Source organism: Myotis daubentonii, chromosome 16 (genome assembly GCF_963259705.1).
Source record: "Myotis daubentonii chromosome 16, mMyoDau2.1, whole genome shotgun sequence".
Classification (NCBI taxonomy): Eukaryota; Metazoa; Chordata; class Mammalia; order Chiroptera; family Vespertilionidae; genus Myotis; species Myotis daubentonii.
Window position 1 is genome coordinate 56,894,583 of NC_081855.1, and position 26,676 is coordinate 56,921,258.

General features: G+C 68.3%; 1 protein-coding gene across 6 annotated transcripts in view; it reads left to right on the forward strand.

Annotated features, from left to right (window-relative positions):
- Positions 1 to 26,676, forward strand: part of BAHCC1 (BAH domain and coiled-coil containing 1) — a 55,914-nt gene that overhangs the window by 5,664 nt on the left and 23,574 nt on the right. The window contains exons 1-3 of one of the 6 annotated variants that reach the window (XM_059671508.1): positions 1,837 to 1,977; positions 5,456 to 5,858; positions 21,329 to 21,508. In XM_059671508.1, the coding sequence (XP_059527491.1) occupies positions 5,681 to 5,858; positions 21,329 to 21,508 (358 nt within the window). In that variant the 5' untranslated portion in view covers positions 1,837 to 1,977; positions 5,456 to 5,680. Of the gene's footprint in view, positions 1 to 1,836; positions 1,978 to 3,982; positions 4,867 to 4,991; positions 5,290 to 5,455; positions 5,859 to 21,328; positions 21,509 to 26,676 lie in introns of those variants that run through there. The other 5 variants (XM_059671509.1, XM_059671507.1, XM_059671511.1 and 2 more) reach the window with 5 other exon arrangements.

The window sequence follows — 26,676 nt, forward strand, 5'->3', positions numbered from 1 at the left end:
GGCTCCCGCCACGCGGGGCACGGTCCCCGCGGCCAGGTCGGGACGTCGCCGGAGCCGGGACTGCAGTCCGCGCTGCTGGTCCTGCGCCCAGGCCTGGCCCGCGGAGCCCTGGCGCTTACCTGCCAGCCCCGGGCTCTCCGGAGCCCCCCCCGCGGCCCAAGCCCCCCGCCCCCCAAGTCAGAAACGCCCGCGGGCGAAGGCCGGCCGGGCCGAGCGCCCGCTTCCCCTCTCCTCCGGGTCCCTTTGATCCGAGGGCTCTCCCCGCACCTTGGCTCCCGGGCCGCCGGGTCGGCCCGCGGGGGTCCTGGAAACGGTCCCCAGCTTATCTCCTTTCATCCAGCGGCCTTGGGCCGCCTTGAAACCGCGGAGCCAGTAATTGCTTTTTTCAGGAGGCCTTGTGCCGACTGGACAACAGCCAATCAGCGCCTTGTTTACACTCGGTGATTGACAGCCTGCTGGCGGAGTGCCAACCAATCCCCGCGATCCCCCGGGAGCGGGCGGGGGAGCCGGGATAGGAAGGAGACAACAGAAGGCCTTGGCTTAACCCCTTCGTGTCCCCACCGGAGTGAGTCGGTGGAGAATTTCTAACGCGTGTGCCTATTATGTTGGCTGGCATCTAGGTTAAATATGCTTTTTTTTTTTTGTCCTCCAGAGGGGGAGGCAGAGATTCACATGTAGAAAGAGGAGTAAAAATAATGTGTCCATCGCCACTCAGACATCACCTTGACTCCCAAGAATAAATAGCATTTCGTTGGAGAATATTTTTATTTTATTTTTTGTGGGGTTTTTGTTGTTGTTGTTGGAGAATTTTTTAAAAGTGGGTTGCATGTGATTACCATGAAGATAACGGTTCAGTGGCTCTTTTTTAACTGGCGCGATAATTTAGCAGAATTTCAGGAGAGTGGCAGAGAGAATACCATGCAGGGTTCTCACTCCGCGCATATCAAGGTGGACATATTTTTCTAAATCTAGTTGCAGATGAAAAAAGGGCAATCTTTGTCTTGGCCATAAATCCTCGATTTACATTTTGGTCGGTGCTCAGTTGCAAAGTGAAGTCGAGAGAGATAAAAACGGAGGGTCCGCAGATAGACGACAGGACTCTCCCCCTGGGGTCTGCTTCCTGAGGCGGGGGAGGCGTAGACCAGGTAGGCGGCTGTGGAGTTCCTGCTCCCCAGGCCGCAGGGATGCGGGTATGTGTGTCCGAGCAGGCGGAGGTCTCTGAGTGGTGGGAGGGCCGGGCATCCCGAGGAATCCTCTGTGCTTGGAGTTGGGGCCTACCCGTGCCTTGATCAGCCACCTGCCAAACGGATCCCAGGTATAAAAAAAGCATTTGCTTTAAAGGGTGTTGCTCTTTCTTCTCCTGGACTCTGTGCACCAGAAGCCAAACGTTAGACCTACTGATTACATTAAAACACACACACACACACACACACACACACACACACACCCCACAAAAAAACAACCCCCCTCTTCTTCCCCCCCGCCCCCGCGCGGACACGCGCTCCCACTCGCCCCTGCTCCCTCTCCCGCCCGCGCCACCACATTCCCATTCAGCAGCAACGATCTGCGCAGAGGGAGCTGCGCAGTCGCCCGGCTTGAATTAAGCGCCAACGGGCTCGGTAGTAGCCCTGCTGCTCCCTGATTGGCAGCTCCCTGGCCCGGCGCCAGCCTATTGGGAGGCCTGTTTACGCGGAATGAGTGGCACGAGCTCCCGGCCGCGGAGGGCCGCGCGGCCAATCAGCGCGCGGGCTGCTCGGGGCTGAGTGGCACGAGCTTATTAGTATGCAGGGCCTGTGGCTGGCCGCGCCGGGCTGCGGGGTTGAGAGCCGCTCTGGATGGGCTCGCTAGAGTCGTGGTGGAAGCGCTGCATTTACAGTGCAAGTCAGCACATTGAAAATACCAATAGGAATACAAAACAAAGTCACATTTACTGGGTTCATTGTATTGCATTCAATTGTATCCAGGACACAGCCTCCAGTAAGTAACTGAAATTGCTTTCATTTTTTTGGTGTTTTTGTTATTGTTTTATTTTTTTTTTATTTTGGCTTTGGGGATTTACATTTTTAAGCAAGAGAGAATCAGGGTTGTGCTGTGAAGAAATATATTATCTCCTCCCTTTTAAAAAATCCGTTAGAATGTCGAGGGTTTTTTTTTTTTTTTAAGATGGACAATCTATAAGAGCGATTTTTTTTCCTCTGAAAAATTTTATCGATCGGTTTTAACCCCCCACCCCCACCCCGTAACGCGTCCTTGCTTTGCTCTGAGCGCTTGTTGTCTCGATCGACACCCAGCATTAAAAATAAATAATCGCGACAGGACAGGGACCGTCAGGCTGGCTGCGTCCCACGCGAACCGCGCGGGCGGCTGCGGGCTGACCGTCGCCGAGGGGACCCGGACGCCGCCAACGCGCGCCGGCTCCGGTGGCACCACCAGCGAACCCCGATTGCTTGCCCCCCTCCCCCGTTCCCCTCCCCAGAGCAGACCCGTTCGGCCCCGCCCGGTCGCTCCGTGGTTCAGGGAACCGGCCGGCTGGTGGTGGCCCAGGCCGCTGACCAGAGGGGGCTTTGCGGCTTGGTGCGGGGCGAGGATGGATAATGGCGAGATTTCCGGGTTTCGGTTTCCAGAGCCTAATTCATTGGGGGGGGGGGGGCGGTGAGGATGGAGGAGGGAGCTGAGCAAGGCCAGCGCTGCGGGGTCATTTTCGCCGCGCGCGATCCGGGCAGCGAGAGGGGCTTGGGCCACGGCCTGCGAGGCGGGGTCTGCCGGCCGCTGCGCCCTGGAGCGCGGCGGTGCAGCGCGGACCGTCTCCCGGAAAACCGGTGGGGGGCGGCCGTTTCGCAGGGAGCGGGTTCTTCGGCGGCGCCCGGCCTCCCGTGCGCGCCCGGCCGCAGCCCAGCCTGCAGGCCCCGCGGATGGCGCCGGGGGAGCCAGACCGAAAGGGGTCCTGGTCCTCGCGGAGGCTGAAGCGAGGGCGGGTTTTGAGAGGAGCAAGTTAAAAGCAAAGCAAACCTAAGGGATCCCACATCCTGGGCCGCGCGAGCCGCGAGAAGAAGGGACGGAGACCTCGCCCCGCCACCGGGTTCCGAGATTCGGTTCTTACAAAATGCCCTCGTCAGCGGATCTCGGGCGGCGGGGCCCTGCCGGTGCTCCGTTTAGCTGGGCCCGCGTCTCCGTCCTGTGCGGCGGCCTCCTGGGGTAGGGGGAGGGGGGTGGGGGACTCGGACCCTGGGACCCGCGGGTGGCTGCTCCGGGGCTCCAGGCCCAGGCCTCCGCGGCCGCGCGCCCCGCCCGCTCCCTGCCCCGCTCGGGTTCCGCAGGCCTCCGGAGCCGCGCGCTGGCGGGCGGGGAGGCGCGGCGCAGCGTCTCCCCGGGAGCAAAGGACACAAAGAAAAGCCCGCTGCAGCCGGGCCGGCCTCGCCGCGGCAGGAGGGGCCGCAGTAACTCACCCCCGTTTGCGTGGGACTCCGGCGGGCTGGCGAGGAAGGGCCGCGCCGCCGCGATCCGCCCGCGGGACGTGGGTGTTAAAATTGCCGCTGGCAGCGGAGCCCGCGTCCCGAGAATCGGAGCAGCTCGCGCGCTCCGGACAATTTTGAAAATTTTTTATTGGAAACGGAGAAATCTCACAAAACAAAAGCGTGGCGCGCACTCGGCCCCCGGGCACGCCGCCCCTCCGGCCCGCGGCGCCTTTGAAGCCGCGGTTCCCGACCTCCCTCCCCTCTTTCTTTCCCTTTGTCCCGCCCGCGCCCCCTGCTCCCGCCTCGCGGAGGCCCTGGCGGCCTGGCGCGCGCGGCGCAGGCCCGAGAGACGGCGCGCCGAGTGATTTGTTAGACCCGGGGACAGAGCCGGCGATCCCGGAGGAGAGGGCGCCCCAAACCCCTTTGTATGAACTTGAGAGACAAGGAGGACTCTGTGTGTGGGGCAGAGGCTCCCCAAATAAATATTAAAGAAGCTTATCAGCTGAGCAAATATGTATCCACTTAATACATTATGTTTTCGGTTATAGATTAAATCAGGCACAATAATAGCCAGCAAATAAGACGTGGTAGCTCCCGCAGCATTCCATGTTGCGATTTAAAATGGCATTCGCGACACAGGGAACGTCTTCATCGCTTTGTTGTGACGCTGGGACAGCAACAGACAGCACAGGTTTTCTGCAGAGCTCACCACGCAGACCACTGCCCGGTCCGCCTCCCTTTTGTTGGCGGTGATAGGAAATAGGAAACAACGCGGACTCGGACGGGGAACCGCGCCCGCTTTGAGAAGCCCACGTGGGCGCAGCGTCGGCCGGTTGGCTCCGCGCTCAGCGTCTGAAATTGTCCCCCGTGTAGCCTCGGCGTGGACTCTCCGCTTAGGGAGGGGGCCAGAGAGGAGGGAGGTGGGGGCATTTGTACGAGGCCCTGCCCGGCGATGGGGGCGAACGACGGAAGCCCGGGGTCTGCTGGGACCCCGGCGGGGGCGAACGCTGCCCTGAGCCCCACTGAGTCTCCGAGGGCCGAGCTGGGCGCGGCAGACCCCAGGTCCACGGGCCGCCCGGCGGGCCGCTCCCTAAGGCCAAAGAGCGGGTGCTGAAGGGGGGACCCCCGTGGCTGCTTCGGGGCGTGGAGAGAGGGAATAATTTCTGACGCTCAACGCGTTCCCTCCACCCAAAGCCCCCAACCCGCAGAGGAAGACCCTGGGCGGATCGGATGGGGGGCGGGGTGATTGTTCTGGCCTCGCCAGGAAGCTCGGGGCTCGGGGACCGCGGGCCGGGCACTGCGGCGTGGCGGCCCCGGAGACGCGGGCGGCGGACGCCAAGCCGGGGCTGGAGGGAGCTGGCCCGGGGTCCTGGCTCGGGGCCTGGTCCGGTCGGAGCGGGGGGAGGGGGCGGTGAGTTCAAAAGAACGAACTGGAAAACGCATGGGGGGATGGGAAAGGGGAGAAACGGAAGGTTATAAAAAAAACTCCTGAGTTACAATCAATAAAATTACTCGCTTAATTAGCACGGTTACTCGGCTAGGGGCGTGCAGGGGAGCTGGGCCTCGCCGGGAGGGGAGAGGGGGCCGCGAGCGACCCCGTCCTTCCACGGAGACGCCTCTGGGCGGCGGGGGAGGGGAGAGGGTGTGCGCGCGAGTGTGTGTGAGTGTGTGCGCGCGTGATGGCTTCGCAGATTTGGGGTTTTATCACCCCGCGGAGCCAGCAGCCCTTTGCCGCGGCGCCCTCGCCGCAGGGACCCGCGGGGACGCGAAGGGGAAGCGGCGAGGGGTGCGCTGGGCTCCCCGGGGCTCCTCCGGGCCGAGCGTGGCCGGGACGGTGCGTGTGCGCGCGGGGACCCGGGAGGCGGGTGGCCCAGCTCGCGTGCGTGCCGTGGGGCGACGCGCCGTGGGGCCTGGCGGTGGCTCGGGGCCGCAGGGGGCTGGGGGGTCGGGGGAACGGGCCGAGCCCCCAGTCACCGAGTCTCCTCTGCTTCCCTCCGCAGACTATGGACCCGCACGGCGGCCGCCGGCTCGGCGCACGGCCGCCCGCCGAGGAGCCCAGCCCGCCGGCCTGCTGACCGGCCCCGCCGCCGCCGCCGCCGCCGCCGCCGGTGACCCGGACGCCGCCTCCTGCGCGCCGCCCGCGCGCCGCCCGCGCACCGAGTCGCCCCCGGGCCCCGGCCGCGCTGCTCCCGGGAGGCGGCGGCGGGCCGGGGCCGGGGCCCGGCATGGATGGCCGCGACTTCGCGCCGCCGCCGCATCTGCTGTCGGAGCGCGGGAGCCTGGGCCACCGCGGCGCCGCGGCCGCCGCGCGCCTCGCCCCGGCCGGGCCCGCCGCGCAGCCCGCCGCGCACTTCCAGCCCGGGAAGTACTTCCCGTCGCCGCTGCCCATGGCCTCGCACACAGGTCAGTGCCGGGCGGAGAGGGCCCGCGGGGCGCGCCCGGGGTCGACCCGGCGCCCGCCCTCCTCTCTCCCGAGCTCTCGCCCGGAGCCTTCGCTTTCACTTCCCGGCTCCGGCCACGGTGGCTGTCCCGGCGCGGAGCGAGGTCTCCCGGCCCCGCGGCCGTGGAGACGGGTCCTCGCGGGTCGGAGTGGCCTTCCCGGTGCCCTCTCCACGGGGCAGCCCGAGGCCGCTCAGAACGGCCTGGCCTCCTGCGCCCGCCCTGCGGAGCCGCAGCCGCGGAAGCCTCGCCCTGCGGCCGCAGTCACAGCCGGAGACCTTCCGGGCCGGACAGCGAGGCGCTTTCCGCGGGGACAACACGGCTGTTGTGACGGGGGCGGAGGGGGGGGCGGTGGCCCCGGGAGGAGGGCGGGGGCGCGGGGCGCGCGTTCCTGGGGCTGTGGTGTCAGACGAGCAAATCCCGTTTCTATAAAAAGCCTGGAAGTGTCAGGGCGAGAATGGGTTTGCAGGGGCGCTTCTGTTGGAGCGAGTGCCTCCGGGATCCCGCTCCGCCCGCGGCTCCGGGGAGGGCGGCCGCCCCGGATTTCGGTGCAGGCGAGTTCAGAGCCGATTGGCTCCCAGAGGAGCGAGCGGGCGCCCCTCGCTTGGGAGGGAACTCCTCCCGGAGGCTCGGAGCGGCGGGAGCTGGCCCAGGCCTCCGAGCAGTCCCTCTCTGGGGTGGGGACGTGGTTTGCCCGGTGGAGCTGGGTCCGAGGAGGCGCCGGGCCGGGCGCAGGGGCAGCTACCTCCCCGAGATCCCGGAGGCCCCTGGCCAGCCCCGCGCGTTTGCAGTGAGCGCTGGGGACCGCGGTCACCCTGGAAGGCTGGGTGGTTTGGGCGGCAGTTTGTTCTGAACGTCAGCAGCGTTGGCCTCTTTGGTTGTTGCTAATTTGGCAGGAACAGTTATTCTTGCTAGCTTGATGAACTGTGAATACTAATAAAATTATATCAGCTTTAATGGGATTACAATTAGTGTGTGGATTAAAACGGAGGGCAGAGTCTGGCCAGGAGGGGCCGTGTCAGAAGGAGCCGCCATCAGGGAGAAAAACGTACATTTCCTAAAAAGAAAAAAGAAAAAAATGCGGGGCCTGGCTTCATCACCAGTGGGCTGTCAGCATCTGCAACGTGAGGAGATGCAAACAGTTAGCCGGGTGCGGAGGGCCAGCCTCCGGGCTTGGGGGGCCAGCGAGAGGCGGAGGCCGGCCCTGATCCCGCCAGCCAGCCCCCTGCCAGCTGCCCTTTCTCCTCTGTCTCCCTCTTCCTCCTTCCTCTCCCTTCCCCTTCCTTTTTCCTCCCCTGTATGTATAACTCGAAAGAGAAAAAGTACTCGCCTGGGCCGCTGCTGATTTAAAAATCTCGGCCCCGGCTGCCCCTGCCCCTGCCCCGGAGATGCCCGCCCCGCTGGCCCAGGCCCCGCTGGGGTCCGAGGGCAGGGGCTCACCGGCTGCAGGGACAGTGGCCAGCTTCCCCCTCAGCCCCTGCTGCTGGATCCAGGCAGGCATGGAGGCTGAGCCTGCAGGTTGGGGGATGGGGAGGCCATGACTGCCTCTCCCCCTCACCCCCCTAGCCCTGCCCTCCAGCCTGGCAGGGACCAGCACCTTGAAAACAAGGGTCAGAAAAGCCCTCGGCATGGCTCTCCGGATAGCACATGGACAAGCCAGGGCCATCCCCTGAGTGGCGTGGCATGGCTGGGTTCCCCTCCCTGTTCCCCAGCCCCTGCCGCCCGGTCCTGCTCAGCCGCCATTTCTCCTTGGGACCCGTCTCCACGTGCAGGCACCACCGAGTCAGGTGGGAATGTGGTCGTGTGGCCCAAACCATTGTCTTGCTCATTGCACGGCTGACCACGTGGTTCTCGGAGCCTAGGCCCTGGAGGGTTTGGAGAAACGGGGTGGGTGCCGGCCTGGTCCGTGTCCTTGACCTGAAGGCCTTCCCCGTGGGCAGGGTGCCCCAGAGGGCGCTGGGGGTCCCCAGGGCACCCTGGCGGGGAGGGCCACGTGTTCCACCCCCTGGGGACTGGAGAGACCTATTGTGTGACGGACAGTGTGTCCGGCGAGAAGCATCTGCCACTGAAAAGGCTTTCGAAACGAGCGAGTGAGTGAGAGCCGGAATGTCGTGTTGGTTTCTGAAATTTAGCGACATCCACTTTGCGTCGGTCTGCATTTCTCTGTGATCTGGTGTAGAAAGAACCAAGTCTCGTTAAGTTAAAAATGGGATTTTTTACATCTCCTGTCCAGATTTCCAAATGGCCAGTGAGGGGGACTTCCTGCCCCTCGGGAGGCCTGGGGCTGCGGGCCCCTCCCTCTGCCGGCCGCTCCCTGCCTGGGGTCGCTGGGAGCTTCCTCCCGGTGGCTGGGCTGGAGCTGGGGAGTGGGAAGCAGCCTGGAGACACAGCCCCGGCGTCGGAGGCCGCTCCTCCGGCAGGGGCCCCGGCTGGGCCCGTCCGCTCTCCCCATCCCCACCCCGTGCTCAGCACGTCCGCCCGAGGGACCTGGTGGGACGGGGGCTCCGGGCGCTCCTGCCGCGTCTCTAAAAATGAAAGTGCCCGTGGCTTTTTCGTGGGACGCAGGGTTTTGTGGAAAGAGCTGCTGCAGGCACCTTGTCACCAAAAGGTGCCATTAAAATGCTCGAGTCCTTATTTCTAGGGCCATGTTAGAGTCTGTGTCTAACGCAGATGGTCTGGAGGCAAAGCTGTGAGATCTAAGGGGGAAAAGGGGAGATCAGCGAGGCACCAGCCCCGGGTTCCCATCGGCGCGGCTGCTGGCCTGGGGAGACGCCGTGCCCCCTCTCCCCGGGGCGGCTCCCATCCTCCACCCTCTCCCTCGGCCTTTGAGAATGAGAATCACCGGGTCTCCCCAGGGGAAGGCGCCGGAGGTGGCGGGCCGTCTAGCAGGACTCTGAAGTCTGGCTGAAGGTGGGTCCTCTCGGCCTCTTCTCCTGCCCCTTTTGGGGTGTGAATGGCCGGGCCTGGAGCCAGGCGCCCTGGGCTGGGGCGTCGGCGTAAACAGGGGGCTAGTCCCTCCCAGAGGGAGACCGCAGGCTTCCGTCTCAGAAGGGAAAAAAGACAGTTTCCTGGTGTGAAAAGACCCTATCACAGGGCTCCCCTCCCTCCCCTTCCATATTTTTTGTAAAGGAAAAAAAATACATTTTCGTAAATACCTCATTAACTCAGTGACACCGCGGAGTGTTTCCGCAACAGTTACCCACACTAAGTAGGTGTGAAAAGAGTTACTTTCCCAAGACTCTACCCATCCTGCTCGTCAGTGACGGAACCAGACTTCAAAACGGCTGCGCCGCCCCACGCCCAGCGCCCGCCCGGGGGTCCAGCGCGGCTCCGGCCCTGCCAGGCTGCGGCCGGCTCGCCCGCCCACCAGAGCCATTTTGGGGATGTGCGGGGTGTTTCTTTCCTCCGTGGGGCTTGTGCTGCCCCGATGTCTGCTGATCCCTTTAAGGGTCTTCCTGTAGGAATATCCAGGTCACGTGAGGAACCAGCAAATTCCCGGCGAAGCAGGGAGTGGCCGGTGCCGCAAGCTCCTGCCCCTGGAAGCGCCGCACCCCGGGCTCCCCGGTTATTCTTAGAAATCTCCCTCCTTGGCTGCGAGACGGGGTTCAGCAGCCGCACAGACAGGACACAACACATAGGAGGCTGTGAGCATAACATGGATGAGGCTAAAAATACCCTCAGAAACACACATAAAAAAGCCAAATCCAACAACAGAACGAGCTAAAAATATTCCAGGCTTTGGCAAAGAGCGCGGAGTTAAATAAATTATACAAGAGCCATTCATGGGAGCGAGCTGACTTTCTCTCTTACGGGAACTTGGTTCAAGCTAATAAAAATAATAATTTACTAGCCACTGAGCTTTGCATGCGTTTAAATTTAATTGGTGGGGCTTCTGGCATTTGTCACTTCTTGGCAATTAGTGGGCTTGCCCTGGCCTGGGGCGGGGTGGGGAGGTGGCACCTGAGCTGTGGGCCCCGAGAAGCAGGGACAGTGTCGCCCCCCCCCCTCCGGGTTCCAGGGCCTAGGTGCAGGGCGGAGTGCCCAGGAGGCGGAGGAGGAGGGAGGGTGGGCCAGGACAGGCAAGGCGCGGCGATTTAAGTTTGATAAATGATGCTACACCTTTAAGAGTGTGTTTTAACCATCAAGATACACTCCAGCAAGTTGATAGGATGTTCACTGTCAACTTACATATGTCATCGGAGCGGGCTGTGAGCCTAAGGACCATGCCGGCGGGCAGGCGCTGCCTGGCTGGGGCCCCAGGCCGGCCCTCTGTCCCCCGGTGTCTGGGGGCAGCGGGCAGACGAGGCCGGGACGGAGGGCACTGTGGCCTGGATCCTTCCTCTCGTGAGTTCCCAGGTCTCCCCACCAAAATAAGAGCCCCAGGCGGCTCGCTCAGAAAAACCGCTGCCCTGTGCTCGAGGCCGGAAGCCGGCGCCGGCCGCTGGGTCCTCCCAGGCAGCACAGGCCCCAGCGCAGCCGCTTCCCCCTGCGCTCGGGTCTCAGCTGCTCCCGCGCCAAAGGCCCCGGAGTCCCTCCGGCCGCCCAGCTCCCCAAGGACTACACTTCCCAGAATGCCCTGGTCCGCCTCCGGAGCCTGAGCCTGGGAATTCCCAAGCACAGACAGGTCAGAGGTCAGCCAGTGCCACTGGGAATGAGGGCTTTGGGGGGCGTACCCCTTCCCTCCTGGAAAAGGCCCGGAGCCCCGCCTGGCTTCCTCCCGCCCCTAAATATCCGAATAGAAGCCCCAGCGGATGGGAGCTGCCCCCCCCCAGCACACACACACCCCGCCTGGCAGCTGCCTTGGTTGCCGTGGCCAGACCCCTGACCTCAGCCGCTGCAGCGCCTGCCCTCCGTCAGAGGGGCCCTGCCAGCCTCTCACGGAGCTGGCCCTGGGGGGGGACTGGTGTCTGCCTAGGGAGTCCCATGAGAAAGTCCAGCTCGGCCTTGGGGTGCCCCCTCCGCAGCCTCACAGCCTCGGGGGGCAGTGGCGCCCGCTTTGTGGATGTGAGTGAGGTGACCAGCCAGTGCCCATCCTGAGTGCCTCGGCCGTCTCCTAAGAGACACGCCGCCTCAGGACAGAGGCCCCTCTGCCCACCCCACATCCTGCCCATGGGGGCTGCCCACGTGGAGGGCCCCCCGGGAGGCCTCGGCCCTGCTGCCTCCGCGGTGCTGCCACCCCAGGGCTTCTGGGCGCACAGCTCGCACCCTGTGGGGTTGGCAGACGGGTGGCTTGCTCCCCGTTCCCTGGTCTCCCCTGCCCCTGGGGCTGCCATGCTCCCCCGGGCACCGAATTACAAGTAAACAGCAAGACCCAGCCCCCGTGTCCGGAGGCGCCGCAGCCGGGCCTGGGAAGCCGGCGTGGGGCCGTGGCTCTGCGCTGCCCGCTGACGGTTTTATGGGATCGTATACCATTGAGATCACACGGCCCTATTAGTCAGTGGGCCGCCCTGTTGGTTGTGATGTATAACATGACCGCCTCCCTGGCCCGGAGCAGCTGCCTGGAGGATGGGGCTGGGTGGGGCCGGGTGGGGTGTGGGGCCGGGGCCTGCAGTGGGCCAGCGGGTCTGCAGCGGGTGGGCCGGTGGGGAGCGCCCAGCGCCCAGGCAGGAGCCGGGCAGGCGGCCTCGAAGCCGCTGCAGCTGTCCAGACACTCGGGTTGTGATGGGATCCGCTGGGAAGCCCTGCGCTGCGTTTTGTTTGCACCCTGACCCGGGGGGGGGGGGGGGGCGGGTGCGGGGAGGAGAGGGACAGACAGGTGGGAGGCTCCCTGACCCCACCCCCCTCTCCCTGTCCCCCCAACAAAGAGTCCAATGTCTTTAGATGCAAAGGCCTTGGGTGCTGGGAGGGGGCCCGTGTGGGCCTGGAGCCAGGGCCCCGTGAGGCAGCCCCTCCTGGGTGTAGGTCTTGGTTTTCTGCCGGAAGTTTCCGGAAATGGTGGCAAGGGGATGGCGGGGGACGGGTGTGCCGCCCCAGAGGCCTCCGAACGGCAGGCTCGGGCCCCAAAGGGCGGCTTGGGGACAGCGCCCTCATGGGGCACCCCCTTCATGGGGCCCCCCAGCCCCACGGGGAAGAGCGCCTTCTTGGTTGAATGAACAGAGAACTGGACTCCCAGCTGCCATCATCCCGGGAGGCAGGGCTCGGGGCTCCCTCTCCTGGGACCTCCACAGGCAGCAGGGTCGGGGGGCACACAGCCCCCTCACAGGCCATGCGGGGGGGGGGCGGGGAGGAGGAGGATTGGGGACGGCTGGGCCCAGGCTGGGATGCAGCGTCCGGCCCCGCAGCCCGGGTGGCGGTCCCCGCGGTGGGCAGGGGTCCACCCCGCAGCCCTCGCCTCCCAGAGGCCGTGCGTGCACCTGGGCCGGTCTGCACACTCCACACGCTCGCACCGGCCTTCGAGTCCTCCTGCAGCCGCTGCCTGGGGTGGGGGGGGGCAGTCTGCCCGGCACTGTGCCTGCCCGGCCGCCAGCTGCTGGCCGCCCGCTGGAGCGGAGCCACAGGTCCCCAGGGACGCTCGGGGCACAGCCAGGGTCCCTGCTCTGTCCCCGGGGGGCTCTGGGACTGGCCCTCTGGGTCTCGGCTCCCATCTCTTAAAGGGCCACGGTCAGGCCCTGCTGGAGGGGTCAAGGGGACCCCGTGCAGCCCTCTCAGCGGTGCCTCCCCCCTCGGGGCAGCGTGTCCCGGCCGCGCGCACACGGGCCCTGCCCAGGATGTGCCCAGGGGCCTGTTCCCCGGGACAAGCAGAGAGGGACCTGGGGAACCTTGTGGGCTGCGCCTCAGGGTCACAGTCCCTCGGCCCCTCCCTGCTTTCTGTCTTGGGGTCCTAAGGTCGAGGGTGACCACAGAATTTGGTGACCACCGGCCCACCTGCCCCCCCAGCCCACCTGCCCCTCCCCCCGCCTGTGTGGGCTGGGCTTCCGGGGGCCCTGGGTGTGAGGTGGGGGTTCAGCAGGGGTGTCTGGGGTTTCTGGGGGGCTGACACCAAGGGGATGGGTGGGACCGGCCCTGTCCTGAGGCTCTGGGGACCTCGGCAGCCTCCCCGTCAGAGGCAGGACCTGGCACGCGGAACACGGCTGCTCCCCGCCTGAGGGGGGGGCCGCTGGGTCCTGGGGGACGCGCTGAAATGCACAGGGACCGGGGGCGCCCCCCCAGGAGGCTCTGCCAGTGGCTCATTCACCTCTGAGTGGGAGCATCGGCTCTGAGCCCTCTGCGGGGATCCCCCTCCTCAGCCCCCAGTGTGCCCTACAGAACCCTCCCTGCTCCCCCTTTTCCGTACCCCACACCCTGATCCCAGGCAGCACCAGCACCCAGACCTGTGGTCAGTGCAGGCCAATGAGAGTGAGGACCAGAGAGAACGGGCGGGCAGGGGAGATCCTGGGAGAAGGCGGGGGTCACTGTGACACCCCCAGGCTGGCTCTGCCCTCTGCCACACAGATCCCGACCCAGCGGGGCAGCAGGGACTGCAAGGCCGGCGCTGGCCTTCCCTCCCCTCCCCACCCGCAGCCCTAGAGCTGCGCCGGCTGCTGACCTCACCCCACGGATCTGCGGGAGGCCTGCCGGGTGGGGGCGGCCCAGGTGGCGGCGGCCACAGCTGTGTGTCCTCCGCAGGCGTCTCAGATTTCAGGCCCTGCCGCCCGCCGCCCGCCGCCCGCCCGGGGTGAGCCCGCTCCACGTCCCAGAGCCGTGGGTGTCCTGGGCCTCCACACCCGTCTGCCTGCGGCCCTCCCCGCCTGCGTGGCTCACTGAGGTCCTTCCCACCGGCCCCTGGCCCCGCCCCGGCCTCCCAGCCCTCGCCTCTCCCCGCACTGCTCACGCCCGGTCTGCCCCGCGGTGGCCTTGGGGTGGGTGCTCCGGAGGGCACGTGGCACTCAGCGTGGCCCGGGCCCCATCTCTCCCCATAGGGCCTGGCAGGTGGTGGAACCAGAACCCGGGTGTGGACGTGGTGAAGGCCAGACCAGGGCTCCTGCTGCGTCCTGGCCTCGGCGGGAAGGTGATGGCAGGCCCCAGTGTCCGTGGCCTGTGGCAGGGCCCTCCGTGGCCTGTGGCAGGGCCCCCGTGGCCTCCATGGGATGGAGGGGGAGGAGCCGGACTGCAGTGACCCCCCGGACATGCTGGTCTGCCCCATGGGGCGCCTGGCCTGCCCGGACCGCGGGTCACCCAGGGGCAGTCTGCCGAAAGCTGGACCCCTTTTGGAGACTTCCTGCATCCCTTTGGGTCTCCTAAAAATAAGCTTTTAATTTATTCTAAATTAACATTAAAATTAAACCTAAATTAAATTGAATGCATCTGTACGCTGACTCTGAAAGCCCTCACGTGTGAGGGTGTGGAAAAAATCGAGAAAAGCGAGGGAGGTGCACGTGAGGCCACTCGGCCTGAGAGCCGTGCAGGTTGGTGATAAACACTTGGCGAAACCCAGGGCCCGGGTGGGGGCAGTGCACAGCCCTTAGAACCCAGCGCGAGGGCGTGGGCAGAGGCAGGACCGCGGCTGCTGGCCCTGCCGTGGCCACGGGCTGAGCTGGCCCAGGGCGCGCTGGAGGGGAAGCTGGCTCCGGGGCGCGGGGACTGGGGTGCACCTGTGTGTCCGTGTGCGGCCACTGCAGGCGGAGGACTTCGTGCTCACGCCTGCTGTTCTGACTTGTCTGCAAAAGCAGCTCTGCTCCCTGCGCTGCTGACTCCCCACTGGCCTCCCTTCACCTTCTGGAAGGTTCCTCGCCTGCTCTGGGCTCCACTGTAAATGCTGTGGACGCCTCCCCGACCCTGCAGGCGTGTATCCGTGAGCTCGTGCTGCGTAACAGGCCGCCCCAAGCTCAGCTGCAGAGGCCAGCGGGCAGGCGTGTATTACCTCAGTTTCCCTGGGACAGGAGTCTGGGTGATGGTGTCCATGGGGCTGCAGGCCCTCAGGGCTGGCTGCAGGGGACCCCCTCCCAGCTCACCCCCTCCCAGCTCACCCTCTTGGCCCCAGGCCCTCACTGGCTAGAGACCAAGGCTGCCCCCTAAAATCCCGGCCGCCCTCTGCTGGCGGGAGGCCCTGAGGCAGATGTCAAACACCCCCCCCCCCCCCGCCCCCGCCAGTCAGGACAGTGCCGTGCAGGTGACGCAGTCACCTCACCCTGCGGGACGTCCACTCAGAGGTGTGCCCCCAGCGGGCCAGGGAGCTGGCCCAACAGCGGCGCGGCCAGAGGGCCGCCGAGACCCAGGGCCACTGTGGGAGGCCAGGGCTCAGGCCGCGCGGGCGAGGGTGGCGGCCGGCACCTGCGGACTCCGCGCCCGTGTGTCCAGTGAATGAGCCGGTTAGGGTTTCCGTCTGGACGGAGCTCAGGCTCAGCCTGTGGCTTGGGTGTCAGGGATGTGGGTGTCGTCCGGCTGGCAGCGCTCTCTCCTCTGTTCCCTCGCCAGCCGCCTGCCCAGTGAGGTCAGCAGGTGCCGGGCGCACCTGGGCTTCCCTGGCTGCCTGGCTCCCGCAGTTCCGGCAGCCCTGGGAGCCCTGGGAGCCCTGGGAGCCCTGCGGGCCCAGGGGAGTGGGGCGCGGCCCTGGGCCTGGCCCCTGGACCAGCGGGTCATGGCCTTCCCGAATCTAGACTCCCTGAGGCTGAGTGTGGGTGCCCCCGAGTGCCCCGCACAGAGCACCCCCGCCTGTAGCAGTTGGGGAGGATGCTCCCCGAGCTGGGGCGCATAGAGGGGTGAGGCTGATGCCCGTCCCCTCCCCGCACCCCGTCCCCGCCCTCAGGAGGGCCCTGCACGGGGAGGGGTGAGGACAGAGCGGCGTGGGGGGCCCTGTCCCCTGGTGTGTTCTCCCCCACGTCTGGCCCAGGGCCTCTGAGTCACTCACTCTTAGGCCTGAGCCGGCGTCCGAGGAGGCCCCACAGGCCGTGGCCGCCCCGCCCGCCTGCCCGCCCGCCCGCCAAAGGGCTAAGTTTACCCTTTTCACATGAGTTTCCTTTTCTTGTATTAGTTCTGGGCTAAGCCTTTCCCCTGTCATCACTGCCTCCCTGTTCCAGGGCGGGTGGCTCAGCAACCACAGTTTTCCTATTATGGCCTGAGAAGCGCTGCCTGGGCCAGCCAGGGCTTCTGGAAGGTTCTCCGGGCCGGCCAGGAGGGGCTTCCGGTGGGACTTGCTCATGTTTCTGGGCGGACACCCCCACTCCACCCCCAGGGCTGGGCTGCGGGGCTCACCCACCGCCTCCCGTTCCTGCCCCCACATCGAGGTTCCGTTATCCCCCCCATCTCCCCCCTTCTGCCCGTCCTCTCCCCGTGCTGGTCCCAGGTCCCCTCCTTGTCCAGCCACCTTCATGGAGCTGTGGGCAGCGGCCGGGTCGTGGGGTGGCATCTCAGGGACTCTGGGCCCTCAGAGCTGAGCGGCCCTGTGTCCAGCGAGGCTAGTGGTGCCGGACAGGCCAACATCGAGGGCCGCCCCCATCTGGAGGCTTCGCAGCCCCCAGACCCTGCCCAGCATGGCTGGAGACGGGGGAGGGCTTTGTGCCCACCTCAGCGTCTCCACCGCCGGGGGTCTGGCTGCTGTGGGGGAACCTGGGCACGGGGGGGGGGGGCTGGGAGGGGGCACCTGGGCAGCAGCGTCTCGGCGCACACGAGGGCAGGGTCCCTTCCACGTGGGTAAGCCTGGATGTGCCCCCCCTTAGAGGAGGTGGGCAGGCCCGGGACAGCCCCTCCCGGGCTCAGAGCCGGCCGTGTACTCGCACATCTGAGGGCACACTCAGAGCCCGCGTCCCAGGCGTATGTGCGTGTCGACCTTGTGTGCAAGCCCATGTGCACCCATATCCGTGCACGCACCCCGGGCACACCCGTGAGCGCCCGCGCGCACACCCTGATGCCCTCGCTGCGTGGGCTCCAGCCCCGTGGGGACCTCCTGGCTCATGCTCACCCCCACGGGGGCTGCAGCCGCTCTGGGTCTCCTGGTGGGGGGCTCCCCGAGCAGCCCCTCCCTCCAGGGCTTGGTCCCCGAATCCTCCTGGGCAGGCAGGCTGGACCGAGGCCTGTCGCCTTCCTCCATCCGGGCGCCCAGCGATGGACGTCCTTTCTCCCTCCCTGTCGTGCAGCAGGGGCTGCGGGCCAGGTCACCGCTGGGCTGTCGGTCCTGCCTCCTCCCCCCTCAGCCCCCTGGGGCCTGGCTCAGAGGCCGCCTGCCCCCCCCCAGTGTCTCAGCCGCCCCTCGTGCTCTGGGGGACCCCGCGATGGCTCCAGGGGCCCAGGCGGCTGTGCAGGGGCTGTGGGAGCGGGAGCCTGGGCAGGTGGGAGCCGGATGGGGGGAGCTGGTGCCAGCAGCCCATGGGCGGGGCTCCCGGAAGCAGTGAGCGGCTGGGAGGGGCTGCCTCTCCTAGTGGCCGCCCGCCATCTCCGCGAGGCCTTTTTTCGTTTACAACCCATTTCAGTTTCCAGAAAAGGAGGTGCCGATCGGGGGCTCCCTCAAGCCTAAGCAATGCTCGCTCTGCCGCCCGCTCCGCCGCCCGCTCGCCCTCCCGCCCCCGTCTGTCCGTCCCTCCGTCTGTCCGTCCCTCCGTCCACTCCTTCTCCCTCTGCCTCCAGGCTGGGGTGGCAGGCTGGGGGCGGGGCGGGGGGGGCCTCTGCTGGGCCTGCCCTCGGCTCTGGGCCCGGAGCAGGGGCCGGGCAGACCTGTGGGGTCTCGGTGGGCATGGCGACAGGTGGTGGAGGAGGCCCCACCCCCTTGGTTGTGCCTGACCACACCGGCCGCCCCTACCACCTACTCGGTGCGCAGGGACCCTGTGGGCAGAGGCCGGGCTCCGTGGCCACTTGAGGTTCTTGGGGTGTCAGGCACTCCCGCCCGGCTCCCTCCAGCTGGGCGGCCAGGAGGGAAGTGGCTGCTGGTCGGGGTTGTCCGGTTGCCCGGGCCTCAGGGCGTGGGACAGGCAGGCCTCCCGGGCGGGCTGGCTTCCGGAGAGGTTTTCTCAGCCAGCCCGGGGCCCGGGCCAGGCCTCCGCGGTGCACCGGGCAGAGCCAGGCGGTGCCGGGGCTGGGCTGAGCCCTGCGTCTGGGGCTGCAAACCTGGCTGGGCCGGCCAGGCGGCGGCGGGGGGGGGGGGGGGGGGAGGCTCAGCACAGAATGGCCCGCCTGGCGGCTGCCGACACCCCCCACAGCGCTCGGCCCTTCCCGAGATCAGCCTGAGCCGGTCCGTGTCCCGGGAACCGAGCAGATGGACAGCCCCTGGGTGTGGCCACCCTGGCCGTGCACGCTGGAGGGGGCCTAGGCCTGCACGGGGCCTGGGAGCGGGCGGACCTCACTCCAACCCCAGCCTGGCACTGGGCCCTGGGGGGCCCCGGCTAACGATGCCCCATTCCTGTCAGCCGATGGCCACCCCCCACCTGGGATGAGGGTGTCACCGAGGTTTGTCAACCCCCCCACCCCCACCATCGGTGCAGACAGAGCCAGGATCAGGGTCGGACCGCGAGCCCGTCCCACCCGCTGCGCGCTCCCACCGCCCCCGCTGGTGACCGCAGCGCCGCGGCACGGACCCTGCCAGGAGGAAGCAGCCTGCAGCCCAGTTCCCAGCCAGACTTGGCCATGCAGCTCCAGCCCTGGCCCCGGCCCCGGCCGCCTCTGCTCGGCTCTGCCTGGGGCTGGCTACTGGTCGGCGGGCGGCGCTGGGGAGGTGGCAGCCAGGTCTGCCGTGGCTGTGCTGGCTGGGCACAGTGCCACCACCAAACTCCTCGGAGATGGAGGTGACGGCGGGAACCAGGACGCTCTGCCGGGGGTCAGGAGCCAGCAGTCCCCCCCTGACACACACACACCCGCCGCAGTGCCTTCCCTGCTCCCCAACGCCCAGCCCAGGACGGTGGCCAGCAGAGACCCCTTCCGGCAAGGGCGCGGGGGCCCCTGTGCAGGCCTAGGCTGGGGAGGGGCTCAGAGCGCGGGCATCCTGCCGGCCCAGCGTGGGCACGGCACATCCTCCCACGGGGGGCTTCCCGAGCCGCTGCGTGAGCGTTTGGCGAGGGACACGTGGAGGCGGAGCACTTGGGTGACGAGGCTCTAGCGTTTCAGTGTGGAAAGAGGAGCCGGGACCCCAGGTGATGGCCCAGCCAGAGGCAGGACTCGGGAACCCCTGCAGGTCGCCTGCGTGTCAGCAGAGTCCAGTGGCAGCGGGGGCTGGGCCAGGTCAGGTGGGGAGGGGGCAGCGGCTGGGAGGGGCGGGGCCGGCGGGGCAGGGGTCCCTTCCTCACGGGCTCCGAGAAGCTGCTCTAAGGCAGCACCTAAGAGGGTCCCCTAAGTCGGGGGACAGGCCAGTGTGGGTCTCTGGCCGTCGGTGTGTCCCCCATTTCATGGAGCCGGGACCGAGGCTCCTGCCCACCTGGCCCCAAAGCCCCCAGGCAGCGGGGACCCCCTTCCCGGATGGTGTCCGAACAGGGTACCCGTGAGGGTCCCCGCCCAAGGCCAGGATCAGTCTCCATCTTCCAGTTCAGGGGCCCAGTCGGGTTGGGCCGCCGCTCGGCCTCAGGCCTGCCACCCAACTGCCCTTGCGGGGGGGGGGTGTTCGGGGGGGGGGGGGTGATAGGTCCTCAGGCTGGCTGTGCGGGACCCTCCGTGGGAGCGGCCTCCCAGCCTCAGTTTTCCTGGATCCAGGACCGGAGGGCCCTGTGGGACCAGCCTGGGCCCGGCCAGCCCCCGCCCCCGCAGCACCCCCCCCGCCCCCCCGCGCCCGCCCGCGTGTGGGAGCGCTCAAGGTGTGGGTTCTCAGGCCGCGCGCCTGGAGAAAGCCTTCATCCAGACCCGGCTGTTGGACCCGCTGCTCCCCACTGTCCCCTGGAGGAGCCGGGTGTGAGGGACTTTCCTGGGAGGGTGAGGGGGCGGGAAGCCTGGGGGACCAGGGCCGGGCAGGGCGAGGCAGGAAGGCCTGGCTCACCCCACAGGCATGCCCCCCCAGGGTCCCCGGAGCCCAATGGGCCGCCCCCTCCCCGCCCCCTCCGCCCACCGCCCGGAGGCCAGCACTTCCCTTCCCAGCCCAGCACCCCGCCCCGGCTGGACGTGCCTGTGGTCTGGCCTTGGCCCAGGGCAGCTGAGCCCTGCGGTCCGGGAAGTCCCTGGCTCCCGGGCCCCTTCGCCCCCTGCCCCGGGTCCCCTCGAGGACTGCCCGGGGCCGACACCCACCACGGGGCCAGCTCACACCCAGCTCGGCAGCACTGAGGGACGTCCACAGGGCCCGTTCACACGGCCTGGGGGTGGGGCACGGAGGGAGGGAAGCTGCGGGGTTCCCAGCGGGGCAGCCCCTCCCTCTCCCCCTCCCCGACTCTGGCCTGCCGCCTCTCTGCTGAGTCACCTCGTGTCTGGGAAGCTCCCAGGGCCACGCCAGGCTGGATGAGGCATCACAAATCCACGGACTCCCTGCCTCCCAGGCTGGGAAACAGCTGCCCTGACTCACCTGGGGCCGGGCCTGCAGCCTCCTGGCCCCCGAACCCCCACACACCCTGACAGGCCCCCAGGTCCCTGCTCCCCATCCCCTGGGCTGGTCCCCAGCCAGGCTCACTGTCCTGGGGAGGTGACAAGGGGACCCTACCTCTGAGGGCCCAGCAGCCCCAGGACCACCCACCAGGCACCGCGGCTGTGCTGGGTGTAGGGTGTGCGCTTTCTGTGCAAGCCGCCTGTCTCCGTGGAAACCAGGCAGGCTCGCTCAGCTTGGCCTTGGACACTGGCCTTGGCCAGAGAGGGGACACTGGTGGAGGGTGCAGGTGGGCCTGGAGAGCTGGGGGCGCGGCGCGGAGGCTGTCTGCTGGGGAAGCAACAAGTGACCTGGCTATGTGTGTGTCTGCGGCTCCATGCCCGTCTCATCAGGACTGGACCCTGACAAGCGAATCCCTACACCTCCATCCTCAGCTCCTGCCACCGGCAGGCTCCGCCCACCTGCAGGCTCCTCCCACCCCAGGCTCCTCCTCCTATCGGCTTCTCCCATCCTCTCTCTTCCCCTGCCTCAGTTTCTCCTCTTGCTCACCTGGAACCAGGCACCGTCTGATGAGTCAATTAACTGAACCTGTGGAGAAGGTTAAGGGCCCTGCTGTGGGGAAAGGCCAGACCTGGTGCCCGCAGGGCAGGGTGTGGCCTCTGGGGCCTCTGGGGGTGCTGCTAACCTGGCCCTTCCCGGGAGTCGGGGGCAAAGCACTCTGGCAGGCGTGCGGGCAAGAGGCCGGGAGTCGGGCTCTGCCGCTCAGGAGTCTGCCCTGGGACAGCGTCTCCCCTGGGCCCTGAGCAGTGCCCGGCACCTGGCTGGGGGGCGTGGGTGGGCTGGGCGACGGGGCAGTGACAGGGCACTGGGGCCTCCAGACCCTGCGCCTGGCTGTCGGTCCGAGGGGTCCTTCTCGGCCCGCTTTCTGGGTATTTGAAGGTAAAACCCCGGGAGCTGGGGGCCTGGGAGCCACCGCTGAGGGCTCCGTGGGAGGCGGGTCCCGCCCAGCCTGACCCTGGCCCTGTGTCCACAGCCAGCAGCCGCCTGATGGGCACCTCCCCGGCCTCCTCGTTCATGGGCAGCTTCCTCACCGGCAGCCTGGGCTCGGCGGCCTCCACGCACCCCAGCGGCCCTGCGCCCTCGCCCTCGGAGCAGGCCTACCGCGGCTCGCACCCCGCCGCCTCCCAGCTCTGGTTCTCCCACTCCCACGAAGGTAAGTCAGGGGCAGGCCCGGCAGCCAGAGCGCCCCCTCGGGTGCCCAGGCGGGTGAAGCCATCGGCGCCCTTGCTGTGCCAGGGGCTCTGGCGAGGGGCCGCCTCCTGCCCGGAGCCCCCAGGGGAGAGGTAGCCGTCGGTGGAAATGAGGTGGGCACCAGGCAGTGGTCCTGGCCAGACGTGCAGCACAGATGTGCAGGGAGCGAGAGGGGGTGGGGCCAGGAGGGCCCGGGAGCTGAGGAAATGTGGGGCACAGCTGGCCAGCCAGCCTGGGCTGCCCTCCGCCCCCAGGCGTAGGGAGGCATGGGCTCCAGATGTGGCGGCTGGGAGGGAGGCGGCGGGAGGAGAGCGCTGTCATCCTGCTGAGGCTGCCCGGAGGGGGGGCGGGGGCCGGGCCGGCCTAGAGCAGAGTCCCTCCCCGGCCCGGGCTCCCGGTGGGACACAGCCCGCGCACACAGTAGGTGCCTCATGAGCATTCGGGGACTCGGGGGCACCCCAGCTCCCGCTGTCCGCGCAGCCCCGGGCGCTGTGCTGTGGGTGGGGGCCCTGGGCCCCTGATTGCTGCTGCCCGCGGGCCGCTCTGCCCCGCGGCACGGGAAGGGTTAAGCCCGCGGCGGCTGGCACACGGAGAGGCAATTGCAGTTGGCAGCGGGCACAGAGGGCTCCGCTGGCACGGGCACCTCTGTAACTCAATGACTGCGAGTGGCGGGCGCCGTGTCTGCGAGCGCGGACCTGCACGCTGCGGCTGTGTGTTCCGGGCGGGAGGTGAGCGCCCCGCGCGCTGGGGAGAGAAAGAAGCCACTCTTTGTGCCACAAGAAAGGGCTGCTCTCCAAGCAGGACAGGTGCCCGAGGGCCCGCGGTTCCCATGATCCGGCTCCGGGCCGCGGAGGCACATGCGGGGCGGTGATAAGGAGCAGCGCGTCCCCCGGGGAGGCCCCTGGAGGGACCCAGCGGGCAGCGGGGGGCCCGGCCCCCCCCCGCCCCTGCACTGCCCGCCCCGCCACTGCCGAGCTGCACCCCAAGGGGCGCCCGGCGATTTGGGAGTTGGGTCTGGGCCCTGCCTCTTCCGGCCGCTGCCCGCCTGCCCGCCCGCCCGCCGCCAGCAGCGCATCTGGCTCCCAAGGCGTCTGCGCAGGGAGGGGGGCAGCTGAGTGTCGGGGAGCTGGCAGGGAGGCCTGCGCAGTCTGGGGGCCACCTCAACCGAAATAACGGCCACTGCCCGTCCCTGGCCCTGCCGCAGGTGTGCAGGCCCACGGCGGGCTGCCTCGGTTTCCCCTCCTGCAGCAGTGCTCCCCGCAGGGGCCGGGCCGGGAGCAGCTCCGTGCCCCCGGGGGACCTCCTGGGCAAGGATGGCAGTTTGTGGGCAGCACCACCTGCCCTGCAAGAAGGTCCTGCCCTTCTGGGGGCGCGGGGAGGGGTGGGAGGCCCTCAGCGCCTCCGCCCCTCACTTCCCCTGAGCAACGGCTGTGCTGGGGGGGCGGTGTGGGGGTGCCCCCTGGCCGGCGCCCTGTCCTGTCCCCTCCCCCCCATCCCCGTCCCAGGTCCTGGAGATGCAGCTCCTTCAAGGCCGGGCAGCCTGAGCAGAAAGAGCTGGAACTGGGCCCCACGAGCCCCCCCACCCACCAGCCCCAGGGGGCATCTGTCCGTCACCCGGCGCCCCCTGGGTTATGCGCCCACAGTCGGGTGGGGGCTCAGGCGGGTGCAGGACAGGGAGCTGCCTCCCAGGCTCCAGAAAGGGACTTGGAGATGACGGGGTGGGGGGGTGGGGTCGCGCCCGAGGTCAGCTAGTGTGTGTGCCGTCCTGGGGCCCATGCGACCGCCCGCACCTCCCGGCCTTGCCTCAGTGCACCCCTGCCCTCTCCGGGTCTCTGCCTTCAGTAAAGCTGCCCGTGGGGGTCCCCGCCCTGCGCCCCGCGCCCGCCCGCCTGCCGCAGCTCTGACAGGCCACGTGGTGCGGCCGCCTCGCTGCCGCTGCCGAGCGAACGGGGAGCGTGAAGGCCGGCCGGGCGGGTGGCGAGTGGCAGTGCTGGCTGGCTGCCCTGGCAGCGTGCCTGGCTGCTCGTTTGACTGCGTGCCAGCTGGATCCCCGCTTGCCGGGGCCTGTGTCTCTGCCATGTGTATTGGGGGAGGGGGCACGCGACACGGCTGGAGAGTGGGGGCCAGCGGCGCCGGGGGGGGGGGGCTGCCCGGGAGGCTGCTGAGTCTGGCTCACCCTCAAGCCTCCTTTCCTCTCTCCAGCCCCTGGGGTGGGGGGGGGGGGTCGGGGGGGGGCAGGTGCCCATACGGCCTGGCCACGACAGGGCCTCTGAGGGGTTCTTATCTCTGGGGCCAGGAGGCCAGGAGGGGGCAACAAGTGGGGGGATGGGCCCTGTGTCCCCCACTCCAGGCAGCCCCCCTGTTTGTGGGTGGACTCTGCCTTTCCTGGGCAGGGTAGGGAGGTGGGGGATCAGCTGGAGTGCAGGGTGTAGCCTGGAGCTGGGGGACCCTCCCCGAACATCCGGCTGAGCCTGGGTGTCCCTGGCTGCCTGCCCCCCCAGGCTCCCTCCCCTCTGGGGCTCGGGGAGAGGGGGAGGCGGAGCTGGCCAGTGTTGGGGTGAGCCCGTGTCCGGCCAGCCTGCCCCCTGGGTTGGACTGGGGGCGGGGGCACAGCACAGCTGGTCCTATTGTCAGGAGCCTGGCCCCTCCCTCTCCACCGCACCCCCCAGCTGCCTGGCTGGGCCACCCACGGGGCTGATGAAAGGGGTTCTGCTCCTGGGGGGGGCAGCCGCTGAGCAGCACAGCCCGGCTACTCGGGTCTCTTGTGCCACCTGGAGGGAGAGCCGTGGGCGGCCATGGGCACGCGCGCCAGCGCTGGCCTCCCCTGCCGGGCTCTCTGTGGGAGCCACTTCTCCGTCAGGGCTGGGCTCCAGGGGGACCCCTGCTGTTCCCAGCCCCCAAACTTCCCCGAGTCCCCCGGGCTGCCCCCCTGTCTCCTCTGAGACCTCAGGCCGCCCGGGGCTGCTGGGAGCAGGCAGGTGCAGGGCCCCGTCCGTGTGAGGGATGGACGTCGTCCAGCCCAGCGGCTGCCGCTTCTGTGTGGCCCCGGAGGCCCTCCCTGGGCGGCCCTGGCCCTGGCCCAGTCCCTTCCCGTGTGCCCCGTGGCTGGCATGGCCTCTGGATCTCCCACAGGCCCCCTTCCCATCGGCCTGTCCCCTCCCCTCCAGCACCCCCAGCCCTGCCTGCCTGTCCCCCCCTAACCTCCCCCGGCCGCCAGTGGGGCCAGCGGGCTGCTCTGAAATGGGGGGGACGGGGCGGCGTGGGGGGAAGGGACACGCTCCCTGGAACTCTGTGCGGGGGACAGACCCCCAACTCCTTTCACCACAGCTGAGGGTGGGCCATCCTGCCTGACCTCTGACCCGAACCTCCAACCTCCTGCCCCTGCCCGTGCCCCCTGCTGTGCCTGCCGCCTCCTCAGGGTCCCAGCCTCCCCCCCCACTCCCACCCCCGTCTCCCCTCCAGCTGTTGGCCCCCGTCCTGCTTCACTGCTGGGGTCCCGTCCTGACTACCGTGGGCCCAGCACCCAGCAGGGGGCGCTCTGCCAGCCCCGCCACCGGGCCTGGGCCCTGCAGCTGCAGACGGCCCAGAGGCAGGGGCCCAGGCCCAGCCCGGGTGCCGGTCAGCAGTGGCCCCCGTGCACTCAGCCGGCGCCGTTTTATCCCACCCCTGGCCCTAGGTTGGCCCCTCCTCGCTCACTTCTCCCAGCAATGCCTTGCCACGTGGGCAGCGAGGGCTCAGGACGCTGGACGCGGCCCCGGGGGCTGCATGAACCGCAGGTCCACGGCGCCTGCGCGGAGGCTGGGCGATGCCCGGCACCTCTAAGCCTCAGTTTCCCCATCTGCTAACCCCGCTCAGCAGAACAGCCGTTCAGACCCTCCGTGACACAGGCCGCAGCCCGCGCCACACGGAGCCCCCGCCGTCCTCGCTGTCCCTGCCCACTGTGGGCCGGGGCCTTGCTGGGGGCGCATGTGCGTGGGCAGCCCTGGGCCTGACTGGGTGGGAGAGGCCCGCGTCGCTGCCACATCTGTGGCTGCCAGGTCGTTCCCGGCCCCAAGCCCCTGGGGTCCCCCAGGACCTGCGTCTGGCCAGGCTGCTCGCACGCAGCGTGGAGCCCCCAGGAGCACGGCAGGGCCCCCGGCAGTCGGGGCTGCGGTGTGGGGTGTTGGGGAAGGTTGGGGGTCACCCCGCTTGCCCCTGGCCTCTGACGGGGGTGGCATGTCTGCCCTGTGCCCGGCTGTGCTCCTCCGCGAGTGCGTGCCAGGGGCCGGGACGTCCAGGGGCCGCGGACCGTGGGCAGGCTGCCCGGGGCTCTTGTTCCTGAGGCGCCTGAGGGAGCCTGGCACCATCCCCCCGGCTCTCAGCCAGGCGCACACGCCGGGCCCTGAACCTGGGCACGGGGGTCAGCGTGTGCCCATGTGACCCCCACCCCCGGCCGTCGTAGCCGCGCCCCCAGCTTCGAAAGGCCGAGCTGGGGACCCCTGAGGGGCCGAGCTTCCCAGCCCACTCCAGCCAGAGGAGGGGCCTCACTCGCCCCCCCACCCCCCCGCCTTTGGGAAGCACAGCTGGATGCCTGGTCCGAGCACCGAGTGCGCTGCGAGGGGGGGCTGACATAGGGCATTTGGCCAGGAGCAGGGAGGACATGGGAGGGGCTGTGGCCAAGCTGCTCCCTTCAGACCCCTCTGCGCCCAGGCAGACGCCCCTAGCCAACCCCGCACTTCCTGAGCGGTGGGTGCAGCCTCAGGACCCGCCCAGCCCCCGTCTGGGCGTCACTGCCACTCAGCAGACTGTGCGCCGCGGTTGGCAGCCATTGGCACCGAGTGCGGGTATGACGTGGAGACGCCTGGTCAGGGGCGGGCGCTGGGCCCGGGGTCCTTTCCCAGGCCAGGTGTCTCCTCGGGGTCCTTCAGGGCCTGGGGGGTGGAGGAAGGGAGTCTGCAGAGGCTCCACTAAAGGGGCGTCCCTGCTGCTGGCCCTGGAGGGGGGCCCCGCTGCCCAGAGGAGCTGGGACCTCAGCTGGGTCTTACAGAGGCGGATGGTCCGTCCTGGAGCTGTGAGCCGCGTGGAAAGTACAGATGTCCGGCCGCGGCCAGGGGCTCAGCGGGCGGGTGTGGGAGCTGCCCTCGGGACCTG